The sequence below is a fragment of the Chroicocephalus ridibundus genome, chromosome 1 (genome assembly GCF_963924245.1).
Source record: "Chroicocephalus ridibundus chromosome 1, bChrRid1.1, whole genome shotgun sequence".
In the NCBI taxonomy this organism is placed as follows: domain Eukaryota; kingdom Metazoa; phylum Chordata; class Aves; order Charadriiformes; family Laridae; genus Chroicocephalus; species Chroicocephalus ridibundus.
The window spans coordinates 131,910,682-131,934,979 of NC_086284.1; the positions used below are offsets into that span (position 1 = coordinate 131,910,682).

At 38.4% G+C, this 24,298-nt stretch overlaps 1 protein-coding gene across 1 annotated transcript in view; it reads right to left on the reverse strand.

Annotated features, from left to right (window-relative positions):
* SPAG17 (sperm associated antigen 17) overlaps nucleotides 1-24,298 on the reverse strand; it is a 105,945-nt gene that overhangs the window by 64,915 nt on the left and 16,732 nt on the right. The window contains exons 4-7 of the mRNA XM_063352750.1: nucleotides 16,932-17,063; nucleotides 13,031-13,229; nucleotides 8,563-8,757; nucleotides 2,447-2,628 (exon numbers count right to left, since the gene is read on the reverse strand). Coding sequence (XP_063208820.1) covers nucleotides 2,447-2,628; nucleotides 8,563-8,757; nucleotides 13,031-13,229; nucleotides 16,932-17,063 — 708 coding nt within the window. The remainder of the gene's footprint in view (nucleotides 1-2,446; nucleotides 2,629-8,562; nucleotides 8,758-13,030; nucleotides 13,230-16,931; nucleotides 17,064-24,298) is intronic.

Here is a 24,298-nt window from a genome sequence, read left to right on the forward strand (position 1 = left end):
TGAATTCTGAATTCCATAGCTGTGCAAGCAAAGGAACGTCAGCATACCGCCTAAATGTCCAAAGGGAGAGTGCTGTATCTGCAAAAGCCTGACAAGGAAAGAGTCAAGTTTCTTGAGGTGATGTACTGTGGTTTTCACCAAAGCTTGGGAGGAATAAAAGAAATAATAGCAACTGCTACTTTAAATGTGAAATGTTTTTGTACAAATACCAAAACCCTGTCTGAGACTGCATGCCACTCTCAAGGGTCAGTGGCTTTAATGGACATATTCTTACCCTGTACATCCTATACATTGTGGAAAAGATGAAATTATTATAATTTTTACACAATTTCTGTCAACAGTCCTTTTTTGAGTGATTCTGTCACTTTTGTGAAAGTAGGGGAAGCCTCTTGTATTAAGAAGTTTGCCTCTAAGAGGTGGCTATCAACATTGGATGTCTCAATTTTAAGTTTCCTAAAATAAAACATGAAGCACAACTATCATTAAGCACTAAATACATTAACTGACCCTAAAGGAGTATTAAGCATCTGCTTTCTTCAACTTGGACCCTCTTTATGGCACTTCAAAACAAGTACGCCAAATCACTGATCAGTTGTGGAATACTCATCTCAGTTTTCATAATATTTAAAGACTAGAGGAGATATTTGGGAGAGAATTTCTACTAGTGAAAACAGAATTTTCAGAGTTAATATTCTTGCACCTTTGTTTTTCCAGTTCAATACTCTTCTGAAGAATGGGTTAGTATAAAAACCTTCTTTTCATATATTACTTAAGAGAGAGCACAGGAAAATTTTAATTAAAATACTGGAGTGTTTTGAAACCTCAATCTTTTAAACAAAAGAAGATATTTCACAAAGTCACAACTAACAGAATCTGTCATTACTAAATGTGACACATGCAAAGTTTAGTATAATTACAATTTTGTGATTCAATTTCCTTGCTTCTCAGGACAGACACAAATGCTTGTCAAAAGTTTACAGCGTCTGACCATTAGTGACTCTTGAACAATGAAAAAGAATTTTGAAAGTATTTTCCTTTCTAAAGATCTGAAATCTGGAGACTACTTGCCGTATGTAATACTCTTATCATTTTTATATTGATGTCTAAAAATTTGTCACAATAGTTTTCCTTCTGCATATGTTGGACTTCAGAGTTGCAGCAAGCTAGGACTCGGAGACTCTCTAGCAAGTCCACCAGAACAGACTTACTCTATCCACCCATGATTTCACAAGTTATATTCTTCCCATCTGTTTCTTTAAAAACTTACAAACGTTCCTATTTCTTTAGGGCTCTGCTGAATTCTGAGATACACAAGAATATGCAATTACAACTAAAACCTGCTTAAACGCTTTCAGTGACATATAATTTTTCTTTTATTTCAGCTATAATATAGCTGCTCACAGGATATTCACAAGCAGCAACAGTCCCCTATAAAATGTGATTATGGAGAAGACACACAAGATAAAAAGCTTCTTTCCCAAAATAGGTTTTGTATTTTAAGATTCTATCAAGAGTACAATGATAAGTAATGTCATAAGTAGCAAGCCTACACATTTCCACTATTAAGGCATTTTTAGTGAATGCCTTGGAAACCACTGTGGATTTAGCCAAACTCAGTTCTGATCCCTTCAGGATCAAAGCTACTTCCTAGCTCACCAGATTGTCTACATACAGGATTTATTGTACTATAGATAAGTTTAGGAGGATGTAGTCTGTCCTTTAACCCCAATAATATAAGACCACAAATACAGTAGGTTAAATTATGCCATTTTGCTTTATTTTGCTTTAGTAGTTTGTATTTTTTACTGCTGCTATTGTGGATTGAAATATACTGGACCCTTCTACCTCACTATACATGAGTCTGGAAAAATTAATGGTTCACTTTCTCTTGTAGTGCCCGGTAATAGTCCTGACTCATCAGGCCACGACGAGTAATAAGCCAGAGCCATGTTTCAGGTTGGACGATAAGAAGCAATACTGTGTATGCTAAAACAACTATCAAAAAGCACTCTTGCATGCATTTTAATTTGTTCTCATGCGACCATTCTGAGATGCAGTAAGCAGACTTGCTGTTATGAGGACAAAAATATAACTTTTGTATTATTTCATACAGACATCTGATTCTCTAATGAAGTCCAAATTGGGTCTATGGAAAGATGCTGCATAAATTTAATACCTCAGATTGTTTTAAAACTCTGCTGTTGTGGCCTACAATATTAAGAAACTTCAAGTCAAGTATTTTTATTCAAAGGACTCCTTGTGAATACATGCTGAATAAACTTGTTGGATACATAGGAAATAATTTTTGTTCAAGATTACAAATATACTAACTACTCTGGTTCTGTTTCATAGAAGACAAAGCTAAAATCCCTGTCATTTCAAAATTGGTCTTAAATGTTACAAACCCCAAAGCATGCCATGCATTGTGAAAGCAGAATCTACTGACCAGCATTTCTCTGTCAGACCAATCAGGGGGAAAGGCACTCTCCTTAACTAGGTGATGAAGTCTGGCAATATCAAAGAGATTTGATCCATGCTTTCCACTGTTCAGAACTGGCTCCAGGTATTTCCAAAATGTTTCCAGGTCTTTGATAGCTTCATCTTTCTTTCTTTTCTCTGCTTCTACAACTAAAATGTGTAAACATTAGATAAATCATGGTACAATGTCTCCCTTTACACAAAACACAAATCATGTATTAGTCTTCCGTAAGTATTGTTGAAATATTCCCATCCTCAAAGTCCCAGCAAAAATCTGATGCCCAACTTTGGGATTAAAAAACTCCAGGAAGATAAAGTCTCAGTAAAACATGGTAGTTCTTTCAGAAAAAAAAGGGCTCTGCCCTTGACTGCTGCCTCCCCTCTTCATTCTTTTGCCTACAATCCTAAGACTTTTCTTTACTCAAGTCTATTTTCATCATGTAAATCCTCTCAGAATGAATTAAAGTTTTCATGAGTAACCCCCAAAGAAGGTGCAGGAGCTGGGAGAAACTGTCAATGCAGAAGATCTGGCACAACTCCACAGAGGAACTGAATTACTTTGAAGTTTTCAGTAACAGAAATGAGACAGTACCCAGCAGTACACTATGTGATTTTGAAAAAAAAAAAAAAAAAAAAACAAAACCAAAACCCACAAAAAAATCTGTTATTGTCATATAACAGCAGAAGAGAAGCATCTAGTATATACTAATACAATGTGTATCAATTTTGAACCATCACTGTCAAAACGGAAATCCTAGAATCACTAGGATGTGTCAGGTCACACGTTTCCAGCAGAAATGGAGAAAAATGAATTCCATTTTTTCAGGCTGAGAGATTGGTCTGAGTTCTCTTGTTAGCTCTCAGAAAAGCTGAATTAATAGTAGCATAGCTACTAGAGTGATTAGAGGAACACAAAACCAACCCTTTGAAAGGGTACTAACAGTGCTTGACTTGGTACTTCACAAAATGAAAGCCATGCAAACACCTCGGAAGGAAAAGAACATGAAAGCTGTGGTCTCTAATCCACAATTCATGTGCATTCATACTAAGAACAACAGAAACACTATAAAATAATTGCATTTGCAGGTTAATGTCTTCCCATCTTAAGGTTTCTCTGTACGTTATTGAAATGATCAACTACAACCTATTTCATAAGTCATTCAACTACAAAATACTTGAGTTAATGCCTGCTCCAAGGCACAATTAACTACACCTGCACCACTGCTGACAGAGGTTTGTCTTAATATAACCTTAAAAGACTCAAAGACTCAATAATATTCCTACATCAGTACTTCGCTAACCTCACCTTGTGGAAAGTTTCTTCCTGTTACACTGTATTTTCTCTACTGCAATTTAAACTCTTCATTTTCTGTCCTACTCTTTTACAAACTTGAAAACGTTTATAATTTCTCCACTACGTCACTCAGTCTTTTCTTCTTAAATTTAAGGATAACAATTCCAATTTCTTCCTCATAGGTAAAATTTTAGAGATCCCTAATAATTTTCTTTTCCATCATTTGGCATTTTTCTGATGGGCACACGTTTCTTACAGGGTCTTACCTCACTGTTGATTTGCATGATAAGATTACTTCGGGTATCTTTTTAGGACATATTCTAATTTATAATCTGGAGATGGTACTTGGTTTTTAGCGGCATAGTGATATTGCTGACTTATGTCCATTTGTGAAGCCAGCATAACAGCTTATCTTTCAAACCTGTCATGTAGCCATCTGTTTCCTAGCCTTTATTTGTACCTTTAATTATTCTTGTATAAGCATACTACATTGTCCATATTAAATGGAATAACTTTTTTCCAGATTATTATTCTCTATTCTGTCAAGAATATTTTGCATTTGAATCACAACCCTTATTCCAACCCCCTCAACAATATCAAATAATACGAGACCTAGCACAAATTCCCTTGAGTCCGTTCCATGCATTCTTCTATTTGATAGTAAACATTTAACAGTTACTCTACAGAGGCCAAGATTTTTGAATGAGACTGCACCCGCTATATATTTATTTTAATCTAGACCTACCTTGCTCACTGCGGATCATGTGAAATAGCCTTATTAAAATCCAAATATACAACACAAACTACTCTTCTGCTCAGAAGGCCAGTACTTCATTTTGTAAGGAAATTAAACTTGTCTGATATGATTTGTTCTTGAACGGCATACACTAGCTGTTACTCATCTCCCCATTTTTCTTTTAAGTGGTTATATATTATTTGTTCCAGTACTTTTCCAGAAACAGAAATTAAGCAGATTACAGTGCCTTGGCTATTTGTGTTCCTTTCCCTCTTCCTCACAGCGCTTTTTCCACTATCTCACTTGCTCTTTATGAGTTCTCAAATATAAATGAGAATGGCAGGCAATCTTTAAATAGAATACAGTTTAAGTTAATCGGAATATGACACCAAGTTGGGCAGCAGTGTTGATTGCTTGAGGGCAGGATGGCTCTCCAGAGGGATCTGGACAGGCTGGGTTGATGGGCCAAGACCAATGGTATGAGGTTCAACAAGGCCAAGTGCCAGGTCCTGCACTTGGGTCATGACAACCCCATGCAGTGCTATAGGCTTGAGGAAGAGTGGCTAGAGAGCTGCCCGGTGGAAAAGGACCTGGGGGTGTTGGTCAACAGACAGCTAAGTATGAGTAAAACAGGGTGCCCAAGTGGCCAAGGCGGCCAACAGCATCCTGGCTTGTATCAGAAACAGTGTGGTCAGCAGGACTAGAGAAGTGATCATTCCTCTGTACTCAGCACTGGTGAGGCTGCACCTCGAGTACTATATTCAGTTTTGGGCCCCTCACTACAAGAAAGACATCGAGGTGCTGGAGCGTGCCCAGAGAAGGGCAATGAAGCTGGCGAAGAGTCTAGAGCACAAGTCTTATGAGGAGCAGCTGAGGGAACTGGGATTGTTCAGCCTGGAGAAAAGGAGGCTGAGGGGAGACCTTATTGCTCGCTACAACTACCTGAAAGGAGGCTGTAGCAAGATGGGGGTCAGTTTCTTTTCCTAAGTAACAGGTGATAGGACAAGAGGAAATGGCCTCAAGTTGCACCAGGGGAGATTTACATTGGATGTTAGGAAAAATTTCTTCACTGAAAGGGTTGTCAAGCACTGGAAAAGGCTGCCCAGGGAAGTGGTTGAGTCAACATCCCTGGAAGTATTTAAGAGACATGTAGATGTAGTACTGAGCGACATGATTTAGTGGTAACTTGGCAGTGCTAGGTTGGACTTGATGATCTTAAAGGTGTCTTACAACCAAAATGATTCTATGATTCTATGAATCAGCTGATCTGAAAAGTTCTTTGCCTTACCTAAGTAGTACTCAGTTATTTTACCTGTTCCTCCGCAATTTGAAGCTGAATCTTGTGGTTAGTTATAACTATCTCCTGTCTGCAATGGTATTTGTAATGAAAACAGATTAACCCCCCCACAACACACATGCCAACAAAAAGTACAAAAAGCACCCCCAAACATTAACCACTGCCCGCCTTCTCAGGATTACCTCCTGTCAGTTCTTCCTCTCTGTTGAGCAGCAGATAAACATTTTCCTTGGTCCTTCTGCACTCCACCTTGTATCTTGGCATTTCTGATTTTATGTCAGTAGGCTCATAATAAACATATATTCTCCTTCCTAGTGACCTGGCCTATTTCTAATTCTATGTAAATAAAATTATATTAAACAAACCCATGCTTTCTGCTCTCTGCACTTCAACTATTTTCTAGTAAGACATTATCTTTAAAATTTACAAGTTATAACAAACCTATAAGAAGCTGGAAATTATGCTTGCCTTTCATTCTTTTCCCAGAGATAAGATAGCTCAACATACAAATTCAAACATGACATTACTTCTTTGAGACCACCAGTTGGTGCTGTGATTGCCTAAGTCTTAAAGGCTAAGTCATCCTCCTGTGTTTCAGTTTTTGCCATTGCCTCTTGTCCTATCACTGAACATCACTGAAAAGAGCTGGGCTTCCTCTTCTTTGCACCCTCCCATCAGGCATTTATACACATCGATGAGATCCTTCGGGGCTTTCTCTTCTCTAGGGTAAACATTCCCAGCTCTCAGCCTCTCCTCATATGAGAGATGTTCCAGTCCCTTAAACATCTTTGTGGTTATCTGATGGACTCTCTCCAGTAGTTCCATATCTCTCTTGTACTGGGGAGCCCAGAACAGGACACAGAACTCCAGGTGCAGCCTCATCAGTGCTGAGTAGAAAGGAAGGATCAACTCCCTTGACCTGACATGGCCTAGGATACCACTAGCCTTGTTTGCTACAAAGGCACGTTGCTGACTCACGTTCAACTTAGTGCCAGACTTCTAGGTCCTTTTCTGTCAAGCTGCTTTCCAGCCGGTCAGCCCCCAGCATATATTGGTGCGTGGGGTTATTCCTCCCCAGGTGCAGGACTTTGCCCTTGCCCTTGTTGAATTTTATGAGGTTCCTGTCAGCCCATTTCTCCAGCCTGCGAAGGTCGCTCTGAAGAGCAGCACAACTCGCTAATGTTTCAGCCACTCCTCCCAGTTTTGTATCATCAGATCACTTGCTGAGGGTATATTCTGCCCTACTATCTTGATCATTAATTGTTCCCATTGAGCAGAATTCATACCATTGATCACTACCCTCTGGGCTAGGCCAGTTTTCAATCCACCTCAGTGTTTGCTTATCCAGCCCATACTTCATCAGCTTCTTTATGAGGATTCAGTGACAAAGGCCTTACTGAAGTTGAAGCAGACAATATTCACTGCTCTCCCTCCATCTACCAAGCCAGTCATTTTATCATAGAAGGTTATCACATTGGTTAAGAAAGACTTCCTCTTGGTGAATCCATGCTGATTGATTGACCAACTTCTTGTCCTTTACGTGCTTGGAAATTGCTTCCAGGATTAGCTGTTTCATAATCTTCCTAGGGATCAAGGTGAGTCTGAGCAGCCTTTAGTTTCCTAAGTTCTTCTCACCACTTCTGAGGACAGGAGTGACACTTGATTTTCTCCAGTCCTCAGGCACCTTCTCCAACTGCCATGATAATTCAAAAGTTATTGACAGTGGCTTCACAGTAACATCACAGTCAGCTCCCTCAGTATTTGTGAGTGCATCCCGTCAGGTCCCATGGACTTACATATGTCCAGTTTCTTACGTATTCCCTGACCTGATCCTCTTCCACCAAGGGTATGTCTTCCTTGCTCCAGACTTTCCCCTCATCTCTGGGGCCTGGGATTTCTAAAGGCCGCTCGTGATCACAACCACTTTTTCTTCTTCCATATATCTCAATGACGAGTCTTGCTCTGTGTTCTTGGTAACTTTCTCAGAGATGTCAGAAGGATGCTACTAGGTGCCCTGTAAGCCTTCTCTTCTCCAGATCAAGCAAGCCAAGGTCCTTCAGCCACTCTTCATAGAGTGGCTGTCTGCTGGACTCAATCAAGTTTATTCGTATCTTTCTTGTACCGTAGAGCCCAGAACTCTGTTCTCATGAAAGCCAAGTAACAGGGAACAAGCACTTCCCTTGATCTACTGGCTATGTTTCTACAGCTCAGTATGGTCAGCTTTCATTGATGACTCATAATGTAGCTTATTGTTCACCAGGACCTCAGTTCAAGAGAGGTGTTACAGCCTCGGGACAGCTGAGTACAATTGTAGGGTGTTATTCTGTGGTATATTCTTCTCTGGCTGGGGCCACAGTCCCAAAGTGGCCAGCTGTGCACTGAAATTACCTTGAAATTACCAAATGAGCTAAGTTTGCTTAGCAACACACCTTTCTGGGTAATGATTCATAGAAGTACGCATTTGATAAAATGTTGTTCTTTGGCGGCTGCTGCAGAAAACTATGCCTGCAACCACTGCCTGCTTAGTCAGTCCCTCTTTCTACTGTCCAGCTCAGGCAAGTTTTTGCACTGGCAAATCATTTGGTTTGGCGACCAAACAATGGCAATACCATTTTTGCACTGGCAAACACAGCTGCTCACAGGTAGCATGCACAAACACAAGGCACAGAGACAGTGAAAAACACAGCAAGAGGAGTCTTTGCTTGGATATAAAACAGTCTCTTTCCTATACAAATTTTGTTCTTATGACCAGATTACCTGTGGGTGAAAGTAAAGATTCTCCTTGAAGTTTAGTTGCTTCAAAGTATGTCTGCAACGGCTTATAATTCTCAGAAGAAATTCTAATTACACTTGAAATGTTAATCCCAAGATCAGACATCACAGGCAACAGCTGAGGGTTGTGGAAATCCAAAATTATAAAGTAATGATGGGCACCATCATCTGGTTCATCATCTGTTCAAAACACAACAAAAACAGACTAGAGCAAGGACATTCAACAGCTAAACAAAATTCAGTTTTTTCTTGACTATATAGGGGTACTGCAAATTAAGGTCCTTTTATAACCTCATTGGGACAACTACATACGAGTTTCAAAATATTATGTGCATTAGACTGAAGTCTTCTGTAGCAAACCACCTAGAAGTCAGCAGGAAGAATACAAGTTAGAAGTAATAATTGTTTGGAGAAAAACTGATTATAACCAGAATGCTACCTGTAGCAGCATTTCTGTAATTGCTTCTCTTTAAGGAGTTTAGTGTCAGGACATATTCACATGCTCTAATGGTAGTTTAAGCTATCCTATTTCATCCTGCATAAAGCTGGCCAGGGAGCACACACAGAGTGAATTACTGTGTCTTAGATGAGAGATTACATTAGCTGTAATAATTCTGAAGGATTAGCTGCAGGTATGAGCTGACTCACTGCTGACTGCTCCCTGCCCAACAGGTTCATGTTTGCTTAGATGGACTCCCTGTCAAAATCCTCATCAGCCAGTAAGACCAGCTCACACTAGTCCTTTTAGTTGGCAAGGGGCATACCCAAATTCATCCTGAAGTGCAGATAAGAAGTTTCATTGAGCGCCTGCCCTGTTCGGGTTTATTAGTTCTGTAGAAATACACATAGCAACATTTCAGTACCAAAGCAAAATGTTAAGCATCCTGTAAATAAAAATGAGCCCTCTAGAAGCTTGACTCTAGCCTAAATTAATTGCATAGGTTCCCTTTACAGCCCATGGAGAAAGAAAGGTACCACAGACAGGTACCACATTATTTAATTCATCCAGCATGGTTATTTATCATGAGACAACTGAAACTGCCTGCTGAAGCTCCTGTATCTTTCATCAACTATGAAACACATATAATTAGTGCAGACTATCTTGCACTAACAACAAAACAAAGTTTTATTTTCAATTTAGAATTAAGATTCTTTCCTATGCCTACTAACGCAACACACTTAAAAGTCCTTTAGCCACTCCTCAGCACATGGGACTCATTCATCCAGCGGAGAAAGAAAGGTAGCCTGGCACTTTTTCCTGTATTTGGGCACATAGCCAGGGCTGTGCAGGTGCTGCTACCGCCTGGAGCAGCAGGCTGGCAACATGCTTGTCTCTCCTGTTCTTGTACCATTAGGTAAACATAAAAGAACTTAGGAATTTGGAGAAAGACTGACTAAGGAAGCAGCCACCATGGTCCAGTACACAAAATGCATAAAACAAAATCAAAACCAGAAGAAAACTAGTCCATTGTATCACTGCTAGTACTGAAAGCGAACCACATATTTTGATGCCTCAGTTACTGCAGGAAGAAAAAGCGCAAGTGCATACAATTACTGAGCATTAATGATTTCTAACAAAGACGACAGACATCTGCGCGGTGACTTACAGAGATCCAAAAATTACAATGCATACATGCTGGAGAAGACTGCCTGCCAGTCAACAGTTATGATTATGCTAATAATTGTGACAAGTTGATAACAATCAGTCAGTTCTAATAATCAGTGACTAGTTCATACTCCAATGGTGAAAGACATCAATGCAAGTAATCTCAAGATTACTCAAAAGCAGAAATATTCCATTTCAAAAAGGTGATAATGTACTAGGGATGAATGATAACACGGCTGTTAGCTACCAGAAACAGATACAGATTGACTATGAGTTCAAGACATATAAAATCAATAGCTCAGACTACTCTCGAGTAAAAATTGTGACATTTTTCTCTTTTGTTAGTTTGTTGGGTTTTTTTTTGGTTTGTTTGTTTGTTTTGTGGGTTTTTTTCCTTGATACAGCTATATTAAAACAAATATAAACAGTTCAGGTTCAGATTGGGTATTAGGAAAAACTTCTTCACTGAAAGGGTTGTCAAGCATTGGAACAGGCTGCCCAGGAAAGTGGTAGAGTCACCATCCCCTGGAAGTATTTAAGACATGTAGATGTGGTGCTTAGGGACATCATTTAGTGGTGGACTTGGCAGTTGATGATCTTAAAGGTCTTTTCCAACCTAAATGATTCTATTAGAGTGGCCAAGAGTGCTGAAAACTTTTTTCACTCTATCAACTTTAAGGATCATCCAAGGTTCTTTGTGTCTTCTGCTCAGACTACAAAATACTGAATACGCATGAAGATTTTTAAAGCAGTACACTCTGAGTAGAAAAGTTTCATAGATCTACGTGTTCTTGACAGTGAGAAACAGAGCTGGCACCATTTTGTCCCAAGGCACAAACAAAAGCTTCAGTGTGAAGTCCTTGAGAACCTTAATTGCCATATTCTTGAGGAAAGATAGAAAATCCTGACACAGTTGTTTCACCACACTTAATGTTCATTTAGAATGGTCTCCAGAAATGTTGTCAATACGTGACTTAATTTTCTCTTGGCATGGACTTCTAGGTGGAACTGTCAGGAAGAAGGAAGAAACAATTACCTCTCCGTAAAACAACAGTTATGTTTTTCCTGTAGCCTGTAGTGAAGGGTTTGAGGGGTGCTGTCCTTCTCAGGGCTAGAGGTTCCTCCTCACTGTCTTCCTCAGCATGACTAAAGGAAGTTGCAAGGTCAGATTACCTTTCCCATTGTTAGTTAGCTCCTTATTGCCTTCAGACTGGAAATCGATCCACTGAATACAATTTTTTTTGTATGAGCCAGAATCAATTTGTTTATTATTAAGCCCAACTGTGTGGATGCACAATGAATGTGGTGAGTTGTTCAGAATGGCTTCAGCTCAGTACAGTCATGACTGCAAAATTAAATACAGCACAAGTGACCAAGCAGAAAACACTTCAACAACTTCTCCTTTGAGGTAATCTGCAACTATTGCTATTTTGTAAATATCCTTGCGACTAATGAGACAAATCCTAGTCAATAAAAATAATAGTTTAACAGCAGCGTTAATAGTTCATAATATAGAACTACGAAGCATACTAAACAAGGATACCTTTCCTGGCTGTCAGTTTTTGAAGGCAATTTGTGTTTTCCTTACTTTGTCTTCTCATTAACTGTGTTTAACAAGGCAGCAGAGTATGGATATCTTACACAGGTACCTAATGTTTTCTGCCCATCCCTGAAGGCAGTAGGGAGCAAAAATGTTGGAGTTGGTAAAATTGTTTCTACGGGGCCTAGTGGAAGCACTTTACTACCCACTCAAAGCCACTCTGTACCAATTTTAGTAAGATGACATGAGTTCTCTACATCACTTCAGCTTGGATTCCTGAAGGCATGAATGTTCCTTTGAACACTTTTTTCAGGTCCTGAAAAACCTTAAAATCATCAAAAGAATTATGTTATAGCCAAGCTTTATCTGAAAAAATGCAGAGTTATGCACAGATAACTACTGTTCTGTTCTTGTGTACTTTTGTAAGCGTCACTAAGACTCAGACTTGCTCTAAACACCTGAACTGATGCTTTTTAAATGCTGCAAGAGTGCCATTGATCTTGAATGAGACGCAGACAGAGGTCTGATGAAAGAATGAGGAAAGCCTGCAGCAGTTCAACTAGGGAATAGCAGGTAGACATGATGCATCCAAAAAATCAGCAAGTGCTTCTCCATCAGGAAAGATCCTGTTTATGTTGATGTAGCTCAAACATATTATGGTCCAAATTAAATATAGCTGTGATCTAATGAGGAGAGCTATGCATATTCTCCAGTATTTTTTGTTCCAGTAAAATTTGTAACCATGGATGCCATGTATTAAGAATAAAGATTTTCTCAGCACTAGTTAGCATATTATTCTTTACCTCGTATATCTCATTCCTGGAGTAGATTTCTTCAGGTCTCAGTTCTATCAACATGTTTTGACAGCAAATGAAATCACATTGCCCTTTGTACAGAACCTGGCTTCATCCACAGACAATGGTAGAGAACTCTGCTATACTTCATAATACAAGGAGAAAGCCACCTTTGGATAGTGACACAAATGCATTTAGTTATTCTGAAATCTTTAGGTAAGAAAGGTTTTCTGTAGGCTTTGTTTAGCCACTTTCTTTAGTCTTAAAGATGCCAAAACATTTTGATGTTGACATGCTACATATACCTCATCCGTATTCTACTTCTTGAACTTCACGACCTATCCCAATTGGAGGAGAACACAGTGCCCTCTTCAAATGCAAAGTGGCAATGCTTTAATATTGCCAAATAGATCTTGATCTTTCAACATGGAACAAAACAAAGTACGCAGTTAGAAGCTACATTGCAAGATCTCTAGCAAGTTTATCAGGAGTATATTTGCATTTTTTACATACCAATGTATTTGTCTTCTTCTTCCACTTTTCCCCGTCTCTTCAATTGGGTGTCCTTTTCAACAGTGACTGGTGCTACTTCTGCCTTTTTTCCTTTCTTTTCTTTCTCAGCTGTCTTGGCACTGGGAACGTTCTCCTTCTTGCCAGGAGGTTTAGCTTTCTCTTTCCCTCCATCTTTTTCCTTTTGTTTCTCTTCTTCTGCCTGACAAGATGAATAAACTAAATTTTCATCGTAGCCTTTGTGCAGAACAAAGGGCAGACTGCTGTAAAATTTTAGTGTCTCAGTTTCTTTATTTGAATACTTTTCCCTCTCAGCCACTATAATGTGGTGAAGCTGTCTTGAACATTCTGCTTTATCCTTCTCAACATACCATTCAGTTTATTATATTCTTACTAAATCATAGTGTTAAGACTTCACATTAAAAAGGAACTGTGAGAGGTAGGTAGACATTATACCTACAAAATTAATCAAATGCATACTGGTAGAGAGATGAGTAAAGAATCACTGTGGTTATGTTACTGCCACTACAGCACTTGCATCAGCCACTAACCTTCCATGGACTGAAGGGAAGCAAGACAAAATTAAATTTCTGTTAAGTCTTTAGCATCTCTGTTAACACTCTTGAGTATGGTGTAAAATGGTACCAGCACTATTTTTCTTTGATGTAAATATCTGTCTACCATAAACTAGAACCAAGAGTCTTGTGCTCATTTCACACAGGATATTACTCAGCCATTCTCATTATTTTCAAACAAAACCACCTACACTAAGCTCTGCTCAGTAATTTAAGAGGAAAGAATGAAAAAAGATTTTTTAAGTATCCCAAAGCCTCACACTATAAATCCAGAAAGCTCAGAGTCAGTCTAAAATTAAAATAATCCATAATATATTAAGTTAAAGCAAGGTGCTGTAAGAGTAAGAAAGCCTCCATCTTATTTCTACCCAGCAGCAGTACTACGTACCTACTATGCAAGAATGACAAAATGATTGTAAAGCTAAATTAAATACAATAAACCGATATTAACTTAACTTACTGTTACCATTCTGCTGGTGATAATTTAAAGGCTATTAAAGCAATGAGAGAAGCTCTCCATGCAAATGAGATAGGGCAGTTGACTCTATACAGTTGCTTTCCCTAGATCCAGCTGGAAAAGCAGACTTTCCAGCTGTAGTAGTAGTTGTAGTAGTTCAAATTCAAAACCAAAGCAGAATTTTTTTTCCTGCTTTTCCCTTCTTCATGCATTCCGTTTCTGTAAAATTTAGAAATGTCTTCAAGAGATTCTTAAAACTATTAGTGCTGTGAAATGGAGGATTTGGATGCCTTCATTATTTTCTTTCAAATTTATTCCACTTTGGACATTTCAAACCAAAGAGTTTGATAGTACTGTTTTGAATTCTAAGCTGATGAACACATCAAAAGAGATAACACAATCATCACGCTGCACAGTTCGCAATTGGCTTTATCTATTGCACCTGCATCATTTTATGTAATTAAGTCTCAAAAAAGCAGAACTTGCCAAGATTTCAACAAAAAACAGTAGTTGACCTTAATACCTCAGGAAGTAACAGGTCTCCTTTCTAGGGCTCTTTCCTTTTCCTCTCAACGTCGTATTTCTCCTTCCCTACAGGGTGCAGCTTTTTGTGGAGCTTCTAATCTTCCATTAGCTTTACACCCTGTGATTTTGTTATTTTAAGCTTCATGTTACAGAATATTACTACCTCAAACAGTTTTCTAATTCAGAGATACTTCTCTTCTGCATATTAATTTAAATGCATACACCTGTCAATTTATGACAAGCTTCTGATCTTAATGCAATAATGGTTTATTTTTGTTTATATTAGTGTCTATTCTAAAAAACAATGGACATTTATGTTGGCTTTCTGAGAACTGATCTGCTACTAAAATCCTCTTTTCAACCCCTGAGTTGTTGGCAATGGAACTTGTACTGTACAAGCTAGTTGGAAAGGGTTAAAAATTTTAAGGCAGACAATTTAGAGTTAGAATTCTAAATTAAAAGCCAGCTTCTGCTCATTCTGTACTGCAGAGCATCGTCACGGCCAAGAGCCTTCCCAATTCTTGACGCTGTCTTTGTCCTTCAGCTGCTGCTCTCATGTTTGCCTGTCACGCTTTGTTACAGATATAACCTGGAAGAGGTGACAACTTTCCCAGATTGCTTGGCTAAAAGAGGGAAGAAATGGTACGTTCCAGAGATTCTTCAACTTTCAATATCACCTATCCTCCAATTCTCTAGGGAAATAAAATTATAGTTACAAAAATAATCTTGAAAAATCAAATCCAAGGGCACCATCTTAATATTGAAGTGCCTAATCTTTAAACTTCAAATTTTTGTTTTACAGTTTAGCTATCAGTCAATGCTGATAAGAAAGGGAAAAGCCAATTTTTCTCCCTTCACTATAAAAAAATCTGCTCTATAGGTTCAGCCTCTCAACTTCTCTTCAGATTGAAAACACATTTCTTTTTCTCAGATTCTTCATATATTTCTGTGGCTTACATTATAATTTGCTAATCAGTTTTGCAACTGACTTCTATGGGAACAGGACACAACTTTAATTTATTACCTACCATTTAATGTTCTTGTACTTGTGTGCTATACTTCAACCACCAATTATTCCCACAAATAGAATTATTGATAAAGAAATTTAGAGACTTTTCAGCTACACAAAAACCATGAAACCATTTTCTTTGTGCATCTCTTACATGCATAGACTGCTTAGGTCTCCATGCCATCAGATTCTACATTATTGATCAATTAACAGGGTAAACTATTACAGTAATTATATGAATTTCTGATAATGGTCTTCAGATGCATAAATGTTTCCTAGAAAAGGACTATAGCAAAGACCATCTGTTCAGTAAGTTGTGGGGTTTTTTTAATTACAGATGTTAGAAAGCAAGTAGAGATCTGGTCTGATTGTGACCCTGTGGAAGCTTGGTGAAATTCCTCCTCAAACACATAAGCAATCTGACTGAGGCAATCTTGGAGCTAGCAGTGACAACCTCGGAGAATATGCAGAAGCAAGTTTTGGGAACACTGGAAAATGTGGTACCCAGTTCTGAGAAGCAGACTTCAAGATATGAACTATCTGGAGAAAGTTCAGAGGAGAGGAATAAGCACAATCAAAAACTAGAAATCATGACATATATTTGGATCTCTTTAGCTAAATATGTAATAGATCTCTGCAGAATCGAGGGCAAGGACTGTTGTCCCCATATACAGTGAGAAGCGAAGCAGTAAATGGATTTAAATTAGAGGAGGGCTGATAAGGTTAGAAACCTTTTCCAAATGGCTACGTTGCAGAGATTGTTGAGTAGTAATACTGATTGACATAGAAAAATGAAAGCACAGCAGTGGAAGGTTTTAAGAAGAGGTTCGACAAACATCTGCCAGGAATAGTTTATGTAAATTTTATCCTGCCTTAGTGCTGGAGGATGGAATAGATAACTTCTCCGAATTTCCTCCAGAGAGGCGATTCACGGTAATAACTTCTTCATAGTGCTGCTCTGCATCTATCCTTGTTAACTCTCATGTAATAACCTCTCCTACCTTTACTTCAGCAAAGATATATTTAGTGGAGGACGGTTTCTAGCTCTATTTTCTATTGGTCTTAAGACTCAGCTAAGACGTAGTTTTTACTCTAGCAAAGAGTTCTCGCACAATATTCCCCCCCAACCCCACTGCCCCCCGCCGTCTTATCTGCATTTGAGTAATTAAGAGCTTTTTCCCCAAATTCCAATTAACTTAAAAGATAAATTTCTATTCCCACTTCTCTTCACTTACAGATTTAGGAGGTTAAGCATGAGGAGAAAACTGAATTTATGGAAACTGCAAAAGAATATAAGTATCTTCCTACAGTTAATTGAGCATCCTCCCTAAGGCATACCTTCTTTTCAGCTTCTCTTCTCTGAAGGTCCTTCTGTTTGAGACAAAGCAGTTGAAATTTCAACAGCTTTCCAATTAGTGTTATAGGAATTTCTTCACCCCTATCCAGAATAGCTTTGGCTACTTCTATCACCTGCAGAGAAAAAAAACCACAACAAAATAACTTTACCTATATAGTTTTAATATTGCATTTGATACATATTTTGCATGCTGAAATGAGGAAGTGCTGTCTCACATTGTACAATGCATGGGTCAAAATGGTCACGCATTCAGAAAAACAACATCTCAGTAGACTCATAGCTATTCTTCGGTTCCTAAGACCTCAGATGAAGTTATATCTGCTAGAGTATGAGATAAAACTAGAATGGAGAAAAACTTCTATGATTTATGTAAAGGTCAACAGACACACAGTTCTCACAGCAAAATGTCATTTTTTTAGGTTTTGAACAAAGAAGCAACATTAAGAAACTACTTACTATAAAGTAATAAATTAAAAAGCATTTAACAGATAGCAAATCAAGGGGAACAGTTTGGAGTACTGTTTACAAAGTGACTAGTGTCTGAGGCACTAGCCCTGAATGAAAGATAAAAACTTCTTGAAGGGAATTTGAGAGGGTCTGTCTTGGTGAAAATACACCCCCTCGCTGTGTAATTCTGATTCTGTTGGTATGCAGACTAATTGGGGTGAAATAAGGCTATTGAGTTTTCTTAGGGCGATGACAGCAGCGGGAACATACAGCTGCATTGTCCAGATGTGTGGCATTGACAGGCTGTTTTATGACTATGTTTTTTACAGCTTGTTTCCACTAAATTTCATACAACTCACTAACATCTGGGCCGTTTTCCTTGGAGCCTCATAACCACTTTATTTACTGCGAAAAAAATAAAATAACATAAAAATACCATAAAAAGTTGTTATATGTTTCTTTTCACTCGTGTTGTCTCTGTAATAAAGTCCACCTATGTAGGAAGCGCTGTTGAGGAATAATATAACCATAATATTTTCCTACTTTTGTTTTTAAGCAACCATCAGCTTTATTTATAACCATGAGCTGAATTAGGTGTTACTCAAATGTTCTGACATGTTTCTCTTTTCCCCTCTTGGAGCAATTACAGTTGGGCACATATGGTGTCAATTTTGCTTGCTAGCATTCAGACAATGAAGGTGCACACTGCATCTCACTGAACTGTGTCTTGTCTAATGCAAACACCACCATTAGCTTTGAGCTTTCATAGCTTCTTACCCAGCTTAAAAATTTCCACTTCTCGAGTAAAACCTAGGTAAGCAAACGTAGCCACTAAAAATGCTTCTCTGAATAAAACAAAGCCAAAATGGAATGCAGGCTATTATATACCGAATTATTGTTTCATACAAATGAAAGCAAGGTACAGAAAAAGAAATCTCTTCACATTCAGACTTTTTCCGAATTGCATACAGAGAGACAAAAAACCCAAGATCTTTGCATTTATAAACCCTCCCAAAGCAATCCTGCCCCTCCAACACAAATAAATCTGATGATCTCCTTAACATAAACAAAGGAAAAGACATCATAGTTCAGATCAGTTCTGCTTTACATCTTTCATATTCAGAGTAAGACTACTTACTGGTCACTATCTCAACAAGTCAACCATAGAACGCTTCTGGAAAGACTCCCTTTGACTTCAGAGTCACAGCAGAAAACCAAGGATATTTTAAGAACTGACTTAAAAACACACACAGACTGTAGGCACAGTAGAAACTACTAGCTATTCCAAGAAAAAACAGTCACCCAGAGCTAGCTGCACAAATCTGTGCTCTGAAAGAAAGAGACTTTGGTAGAAATATCATCATATTATCCCTTAGAGAGAAAAATTCTCATATAGCTTTTTTTGCAGAAGTCGTGTTAACAGCCTTTGGAAAGGGATGCTTCCCAATTGCCTAATCTAGATGAGTTGCACATTTCTTGAAAAACACAATAGAGGGGAAACAGAGGGATTCTGGAAGGATTCCTGAAAAGTGTATATATAGTAACCTGGCTCAATGGCAGTTCCTGATTTATTGTTCATGGAAGAAGGAAGGAACGCTTCGACTCTTTTACAGCCCATTCTTCCTGAGAAGTTCAAAGCATTTTACCAGTCAAAAGCAATGCATCATGACTATTCCTATTTCGTAGATAGAGAATGCAGAAATGAAGAGACTTCTCCAAGGTGTGTAGTGAGCTGGACAACTCTGAGTGGGTGGGAAGAACAAATTTTCTTATGTGAAGCATTAGAGAAGTATAAACCAAACTATTTAAGAGGAGTACAGTACATGACTGTGGAGAGAAGTCAGACAAATAAGACAAAGATAAAATGAGCACACTACATTTGGCAATACAAAGGAAGCAAAGAGTTTTTCATACAGCAATGTAAAATCTGCTGTATGCATAAGTAAATAAAAACCATTCCTTCATCACTGCTAGTTTAAAGACAGAACATAGATCAATCTGTGCACAGTAAATAAATTAAATTAAATCTATTACACTTAAGCATGTTTACTTCATCTGTTGTCCTGTGAATTATGCAGGCACCTGGCATAAACAGTTAAGAATCCACAGAGCCACAATTTAAAAAAACCAAAACAAACACTGAAGACAAAGACTTGGTAGGAGTACAGAAGAAATTTTTTGGGATACTATGAAGTGGATTCATTTCAGATTGGCTATACTTCAGCCAGCCAGTGATGACCTTTTTCTTATGTGAGAAACCATGGAAACTTGGATGGACAAACTTGGTTAGGTAGGGCCTCTTTTCGTTTAAAAGAAGAGGAAACTTAGCATTCCTCACACAGCAGGGGTCTCATTTGCGAAGTGCAGAAAGGCTTCAGTGATGCAGTATTTGATCTCATATGGTGGCAGTATGAACCATGCAGAGATTTAGCTGCCTGGTGCAAAGGGCATGTATTTCAAGCTATTCAAACACTGCACGAGTGCTTGTAAGTGACACTATACTATTGCCAGTGCCATTGAGAGAGGAGACACGCCTTAAACATTTAAAGCCAGAGTCTTTATGGTATCTTTCTTTGAAAGGCCTCCTTTTCAATATACAGAACCATTGTGGCTGCTAAATCATAATCAGAAAAGCTTTTGAAGTGATTAATTGCATTATCAGCTTTCACAGCTTTATCACTGCTTGGAAGCAGTAGCATCACTTGCTATGAACAGTGGACAGCCCATTTCATAGTGTAGTTCTCCCATATCCAGGGTGAGCTTTCTAAAGCCTGTTTTCCCTCTTGTTCTTGAAACTGTAAGAAATCCAAGCCACCACATATACCTCAGACTCACATAACACTTCCTAAGAGAAACATAATAGTTTGCAGGAGAACTCCTCAGTTAATTCAAATCCCTTAGTAGCTGACACAGTTCAAGCCAATTTGAAGCAGGAGAGTCATCAGTCAAGAGGCTATATGGATGACATGTACCAACCAAGTTATTATTTACTGTTCAAATGTATCTTCCTGAGCAAGCTAATAACCCCCCCCCCAAAAAAAGTGATCTTCACTTATTACAATCTGCCATTCAGTATCACAATCCCCTCACAAGCAGCTTTCAAGACAGACTAGAGAAGGAAAACTGTATGTGTCATACTGATAAATTTCTTGTGTCCAAAGACGACTTCTTTACACATACTATTTCTGAATCTGCTGATGTCATTTCATTGACTATAGCATACTACAATCAATCATTTCGAAAGAATGCTAGGAAGGCACTGAGGTAACTGAAACAACTTCTTTCAGATCACACCTGCAGCGTGCTGAAAGGCAATTTAGTCTCTACTATCAGACCATTCACCTAATTTCATTTTTCCTCTCAGAACCTCTTCCCAACTATGATGTCAAAAGATCAGTTGCTTAATCATTATCCTTCATTGGTGAATTAATGACTCACAATTCAAACTGAGCTTAAGGACTCATGTAAATCAGTAAAATCAACTGCATATCTGAACAGAGCTCCATATAGAAGTTGTTATCCACAAGGTAGACCGTAAAACTTAAGCTAAGCCAATTAATCATCTTTGTTAATCAATGAAGACTGTACCAACACATATTGCAGACAATTATTAAAGTGGATTTGATGACTCCTTCTGCCCCTCAGATTCCTTTTCAAACCAACCTACTAAAATAAAAATAGGACACTTTCATTAGTGAGCAATACTGAACAAATACAAATGCTGTTCATGTACTAAATATCTGCCTTTCTATTGTGAGAACATTTCTCAAAGCAGCAGCAATGGCTCCTTATGCCCTAGAAAAATATGTTGTCACTCATATGAGTGAGCCCGGTTTTTGCCACATCAGCTTGATCTGGTTAGCAGAAATCTAGTTAGAAATATCCATCGCAAGAAGGTCTGTTCTTTAAACCTCTTTCTACAGAAAATGTGCAATCTGAGGGCATACCTTAACTGGTTTAATCTCATCAATGCAGAATGAGAACTTTCTAAGACATGTGTACAGTGTATGTGTCTTAGTGTTACAAGTACTCAAATAGTAGAAATAGAAACAGGTGAATAATCTAACTTAAGTAAAAACAAGAAAACACATAAAAATTAGGATGACTTTTCACCTTGGCTAACCTTATCGCTCTCTACAAAAGGAGAAAGGAGGCTGTAGAGAGATGGGGATTGGACTCTACTCCCAAGTAACAGGTGACAGGACAAGAGGAAATGGCCTCAAGTTGCGCCAGGGGAGGTTTAGACTGGATATTAGGAAAAATTTTTACACTGAAAGGGAAGTGGTTGAGGCACCATCCCTGGAGGTATTTAAAAGACGTGTAGACATAGCGCTTAGAAATATGGTTTAGATTAGTGATGGGTTTTGTCAGAGTTAGGTTGATGGTTGGACTAGATGATCTGAAAGGTCCCTTCCAACCTGGGCAATTCTATGATTCTATGATTCTATTAAAGAGGTCATACAAAAGCTCTCACCATCTATGACATGTACTTCCTATGGCTCCCTGACCACCTAACTGCTACAAACCAAACTGCTTTAAAGGAAGAAAAAAATACAATATAAATATCCAGTGATTCCAAAGATCAGTTAGTAGCATTGCTATCTCAGGAAGAAGGAGTTTTATGGATAGGGAAGGTTTTCTTACGTGACCCTTCAGATACCAGTTTCCTTTTAACACTCTGACTTGGGGGAGATAGTTAAAATAGCATTTAAGTGATTTCTAAAGAACTCCTACAAAACCTAGGCCTTTTTAAAAAGAGAGGACAGGCCAGCCTGCTGTGATCTGTGCTCAGAAGAGATATATTGCTATGATCAAATATTGAAGTGTTTACATTTCAGTGGTATGAATCTGCCCAGCAAGTCCTTCCATTATGGAGTAGAATATTTTATGCTTCTGAGAAGTAAATTTTCTCCAGTCATTTCAGCCAACTGGATCAACACAATGAACGTTGCAAAGCTAAATGATTTTGTCACGCTTCTCTAACATTGCATCTGGCTAGGAAGAGAACCCAGAAGTTGAACAAAAAGATTTAAGAAACAAAGTTGTCTCATCAACCCTTGTGCTGGCAGAATCCATCTAGCTACATGCCAGAGCCTCCTAAGCCGCCTCAGAATTCATGGGCCAGGAAGTCCCAATGGCCTTGTAGGCTTGGCACCACAAAAATCCTAGGCAGAACCCTTCCACCTTGGTCTGGCTTTGCGAAAGCGCTCTGGGCATATTTTTTTTTTTGGCAACAAAGGATTTTGGAATTAGTTGCTCTACTTGAGAAAAATGCCTTACACTCTATTTCCTTAATTAACCAATTATAGTCACAGCGTTTCCCTTGGCTACTCCAGAGGGTCCCTCTACCAATTTAAGGATGACATTTTTACAGACATAATTGCTGCTTACTCTAGTTACACAGAGATTTCAACAAAACCTGCACAGAAAAAGCAGTACATTTTATACCAAGTTGTATGCATGCAGGAAACCTTGTAATCTAGAAAGTCTCAGCAGTGTTCTAAAGCAGGTTTTAAATAGATAGATGAATTTCAAAAGGTATCAAGTTTCTTTCCTAGAAAATAAATGTTCAGTAGTTTCAGGCCAAATGTTCAGGCCAAATAATTACAACTAACAGTAGTAAAATAATAATACATGTAGATGGTATTGCTTCTAGAATCCTAGAATTAGGATTATGAAGAAGAATTGCTATTCTGAAACAGAAAGAAAAGATGAACACATTCAATTGTCTCATGTAAATAATAGAATCTGACCTCTCAGATTATTAGAAAACAGAAAATTAGAAGACACAGATTGTTTTCCTGCAGGAGCTCAGAATTTTTTGCCACAGTTTCAGCATTTAGAAATCCTGGTACTTCTTAACATGACACAAAGTCCTTAAAGGGGTCTGTAGGAAGGGATACTGAACTGGAGAGACTTTAGAAATTGATTGCAAACAACTGCAATTTCTAGGACTGACTGGTTCATAGCAAGAACAGTTCAGTCTCATGGAATAAATAAATCCCAAATGGAAGGCATATGATTTGATAACTCAAAGGACTACACAGGTCACTATTGATCATGCAGTGGCATCAGACGCTCTGACAATGGCAAAGGCTGATGCAGAGACATGGTGGTATGTCTTTACTCTGGGTAATATTTTATTCTTTTTAGGTGGCATGGGTTTCCTATATTTAAAATGAAAATCTCTCTGCTGTTATCCGAGGCTTAGAATTATCTACCTGATCACACACACTTCTCATGCTACTAGGATAACTCAGGTCATTAAGACATCCATATTGGACTGGCATATAGAACACAGAACTAGTGAGATCTTCATGTTTGGAAAGGCAGCCGAACCCAGGCGAATGCCTTTTCTTTTGTCAGGACATTTTCTTTTGTTTCTATTTGGCCAAGTTATAAGAAGGCATTTGACAATGATATTCTACTGTCTTGGATACTGGTGCTAGCAAGGCCATTGTCTGTCTAAGCAATTTAGCAAGCACTAAGAAGTCCACCAGTGAAAGGCATTATGAAGTAAGAATTAAGGCAAGCAGGACAGGTAGAAGCCCGTGTGGCTTTTTCTCAGTGAGTTCTAGTAAAATCTTCAAGATTTAGGAAATCTTGAAATACTTTAATATTATCAAGGAGGAATGTGGAAAATCCAAGTTTGCAGTTCATCTGAAAATGCCAAAGACTTGTGGCCTGGGGTGTGATAGTGCCTGTTTGGAATAGTTTGGCACAGCCATAAATTGCCCCTATTGAGTTGGCAGCAGAGCAAGCAAACAGAATTGCTTGTAAAGGTCTCCTGTGTGATCAAAAGGGGGGTAAATCTAACCTCAGCTAACACATAGACACTGATAGTCTTCCATTAGGCTCATTCATATTCGCAAATTGCTGAATACCAATGGGAGCTGTGAAA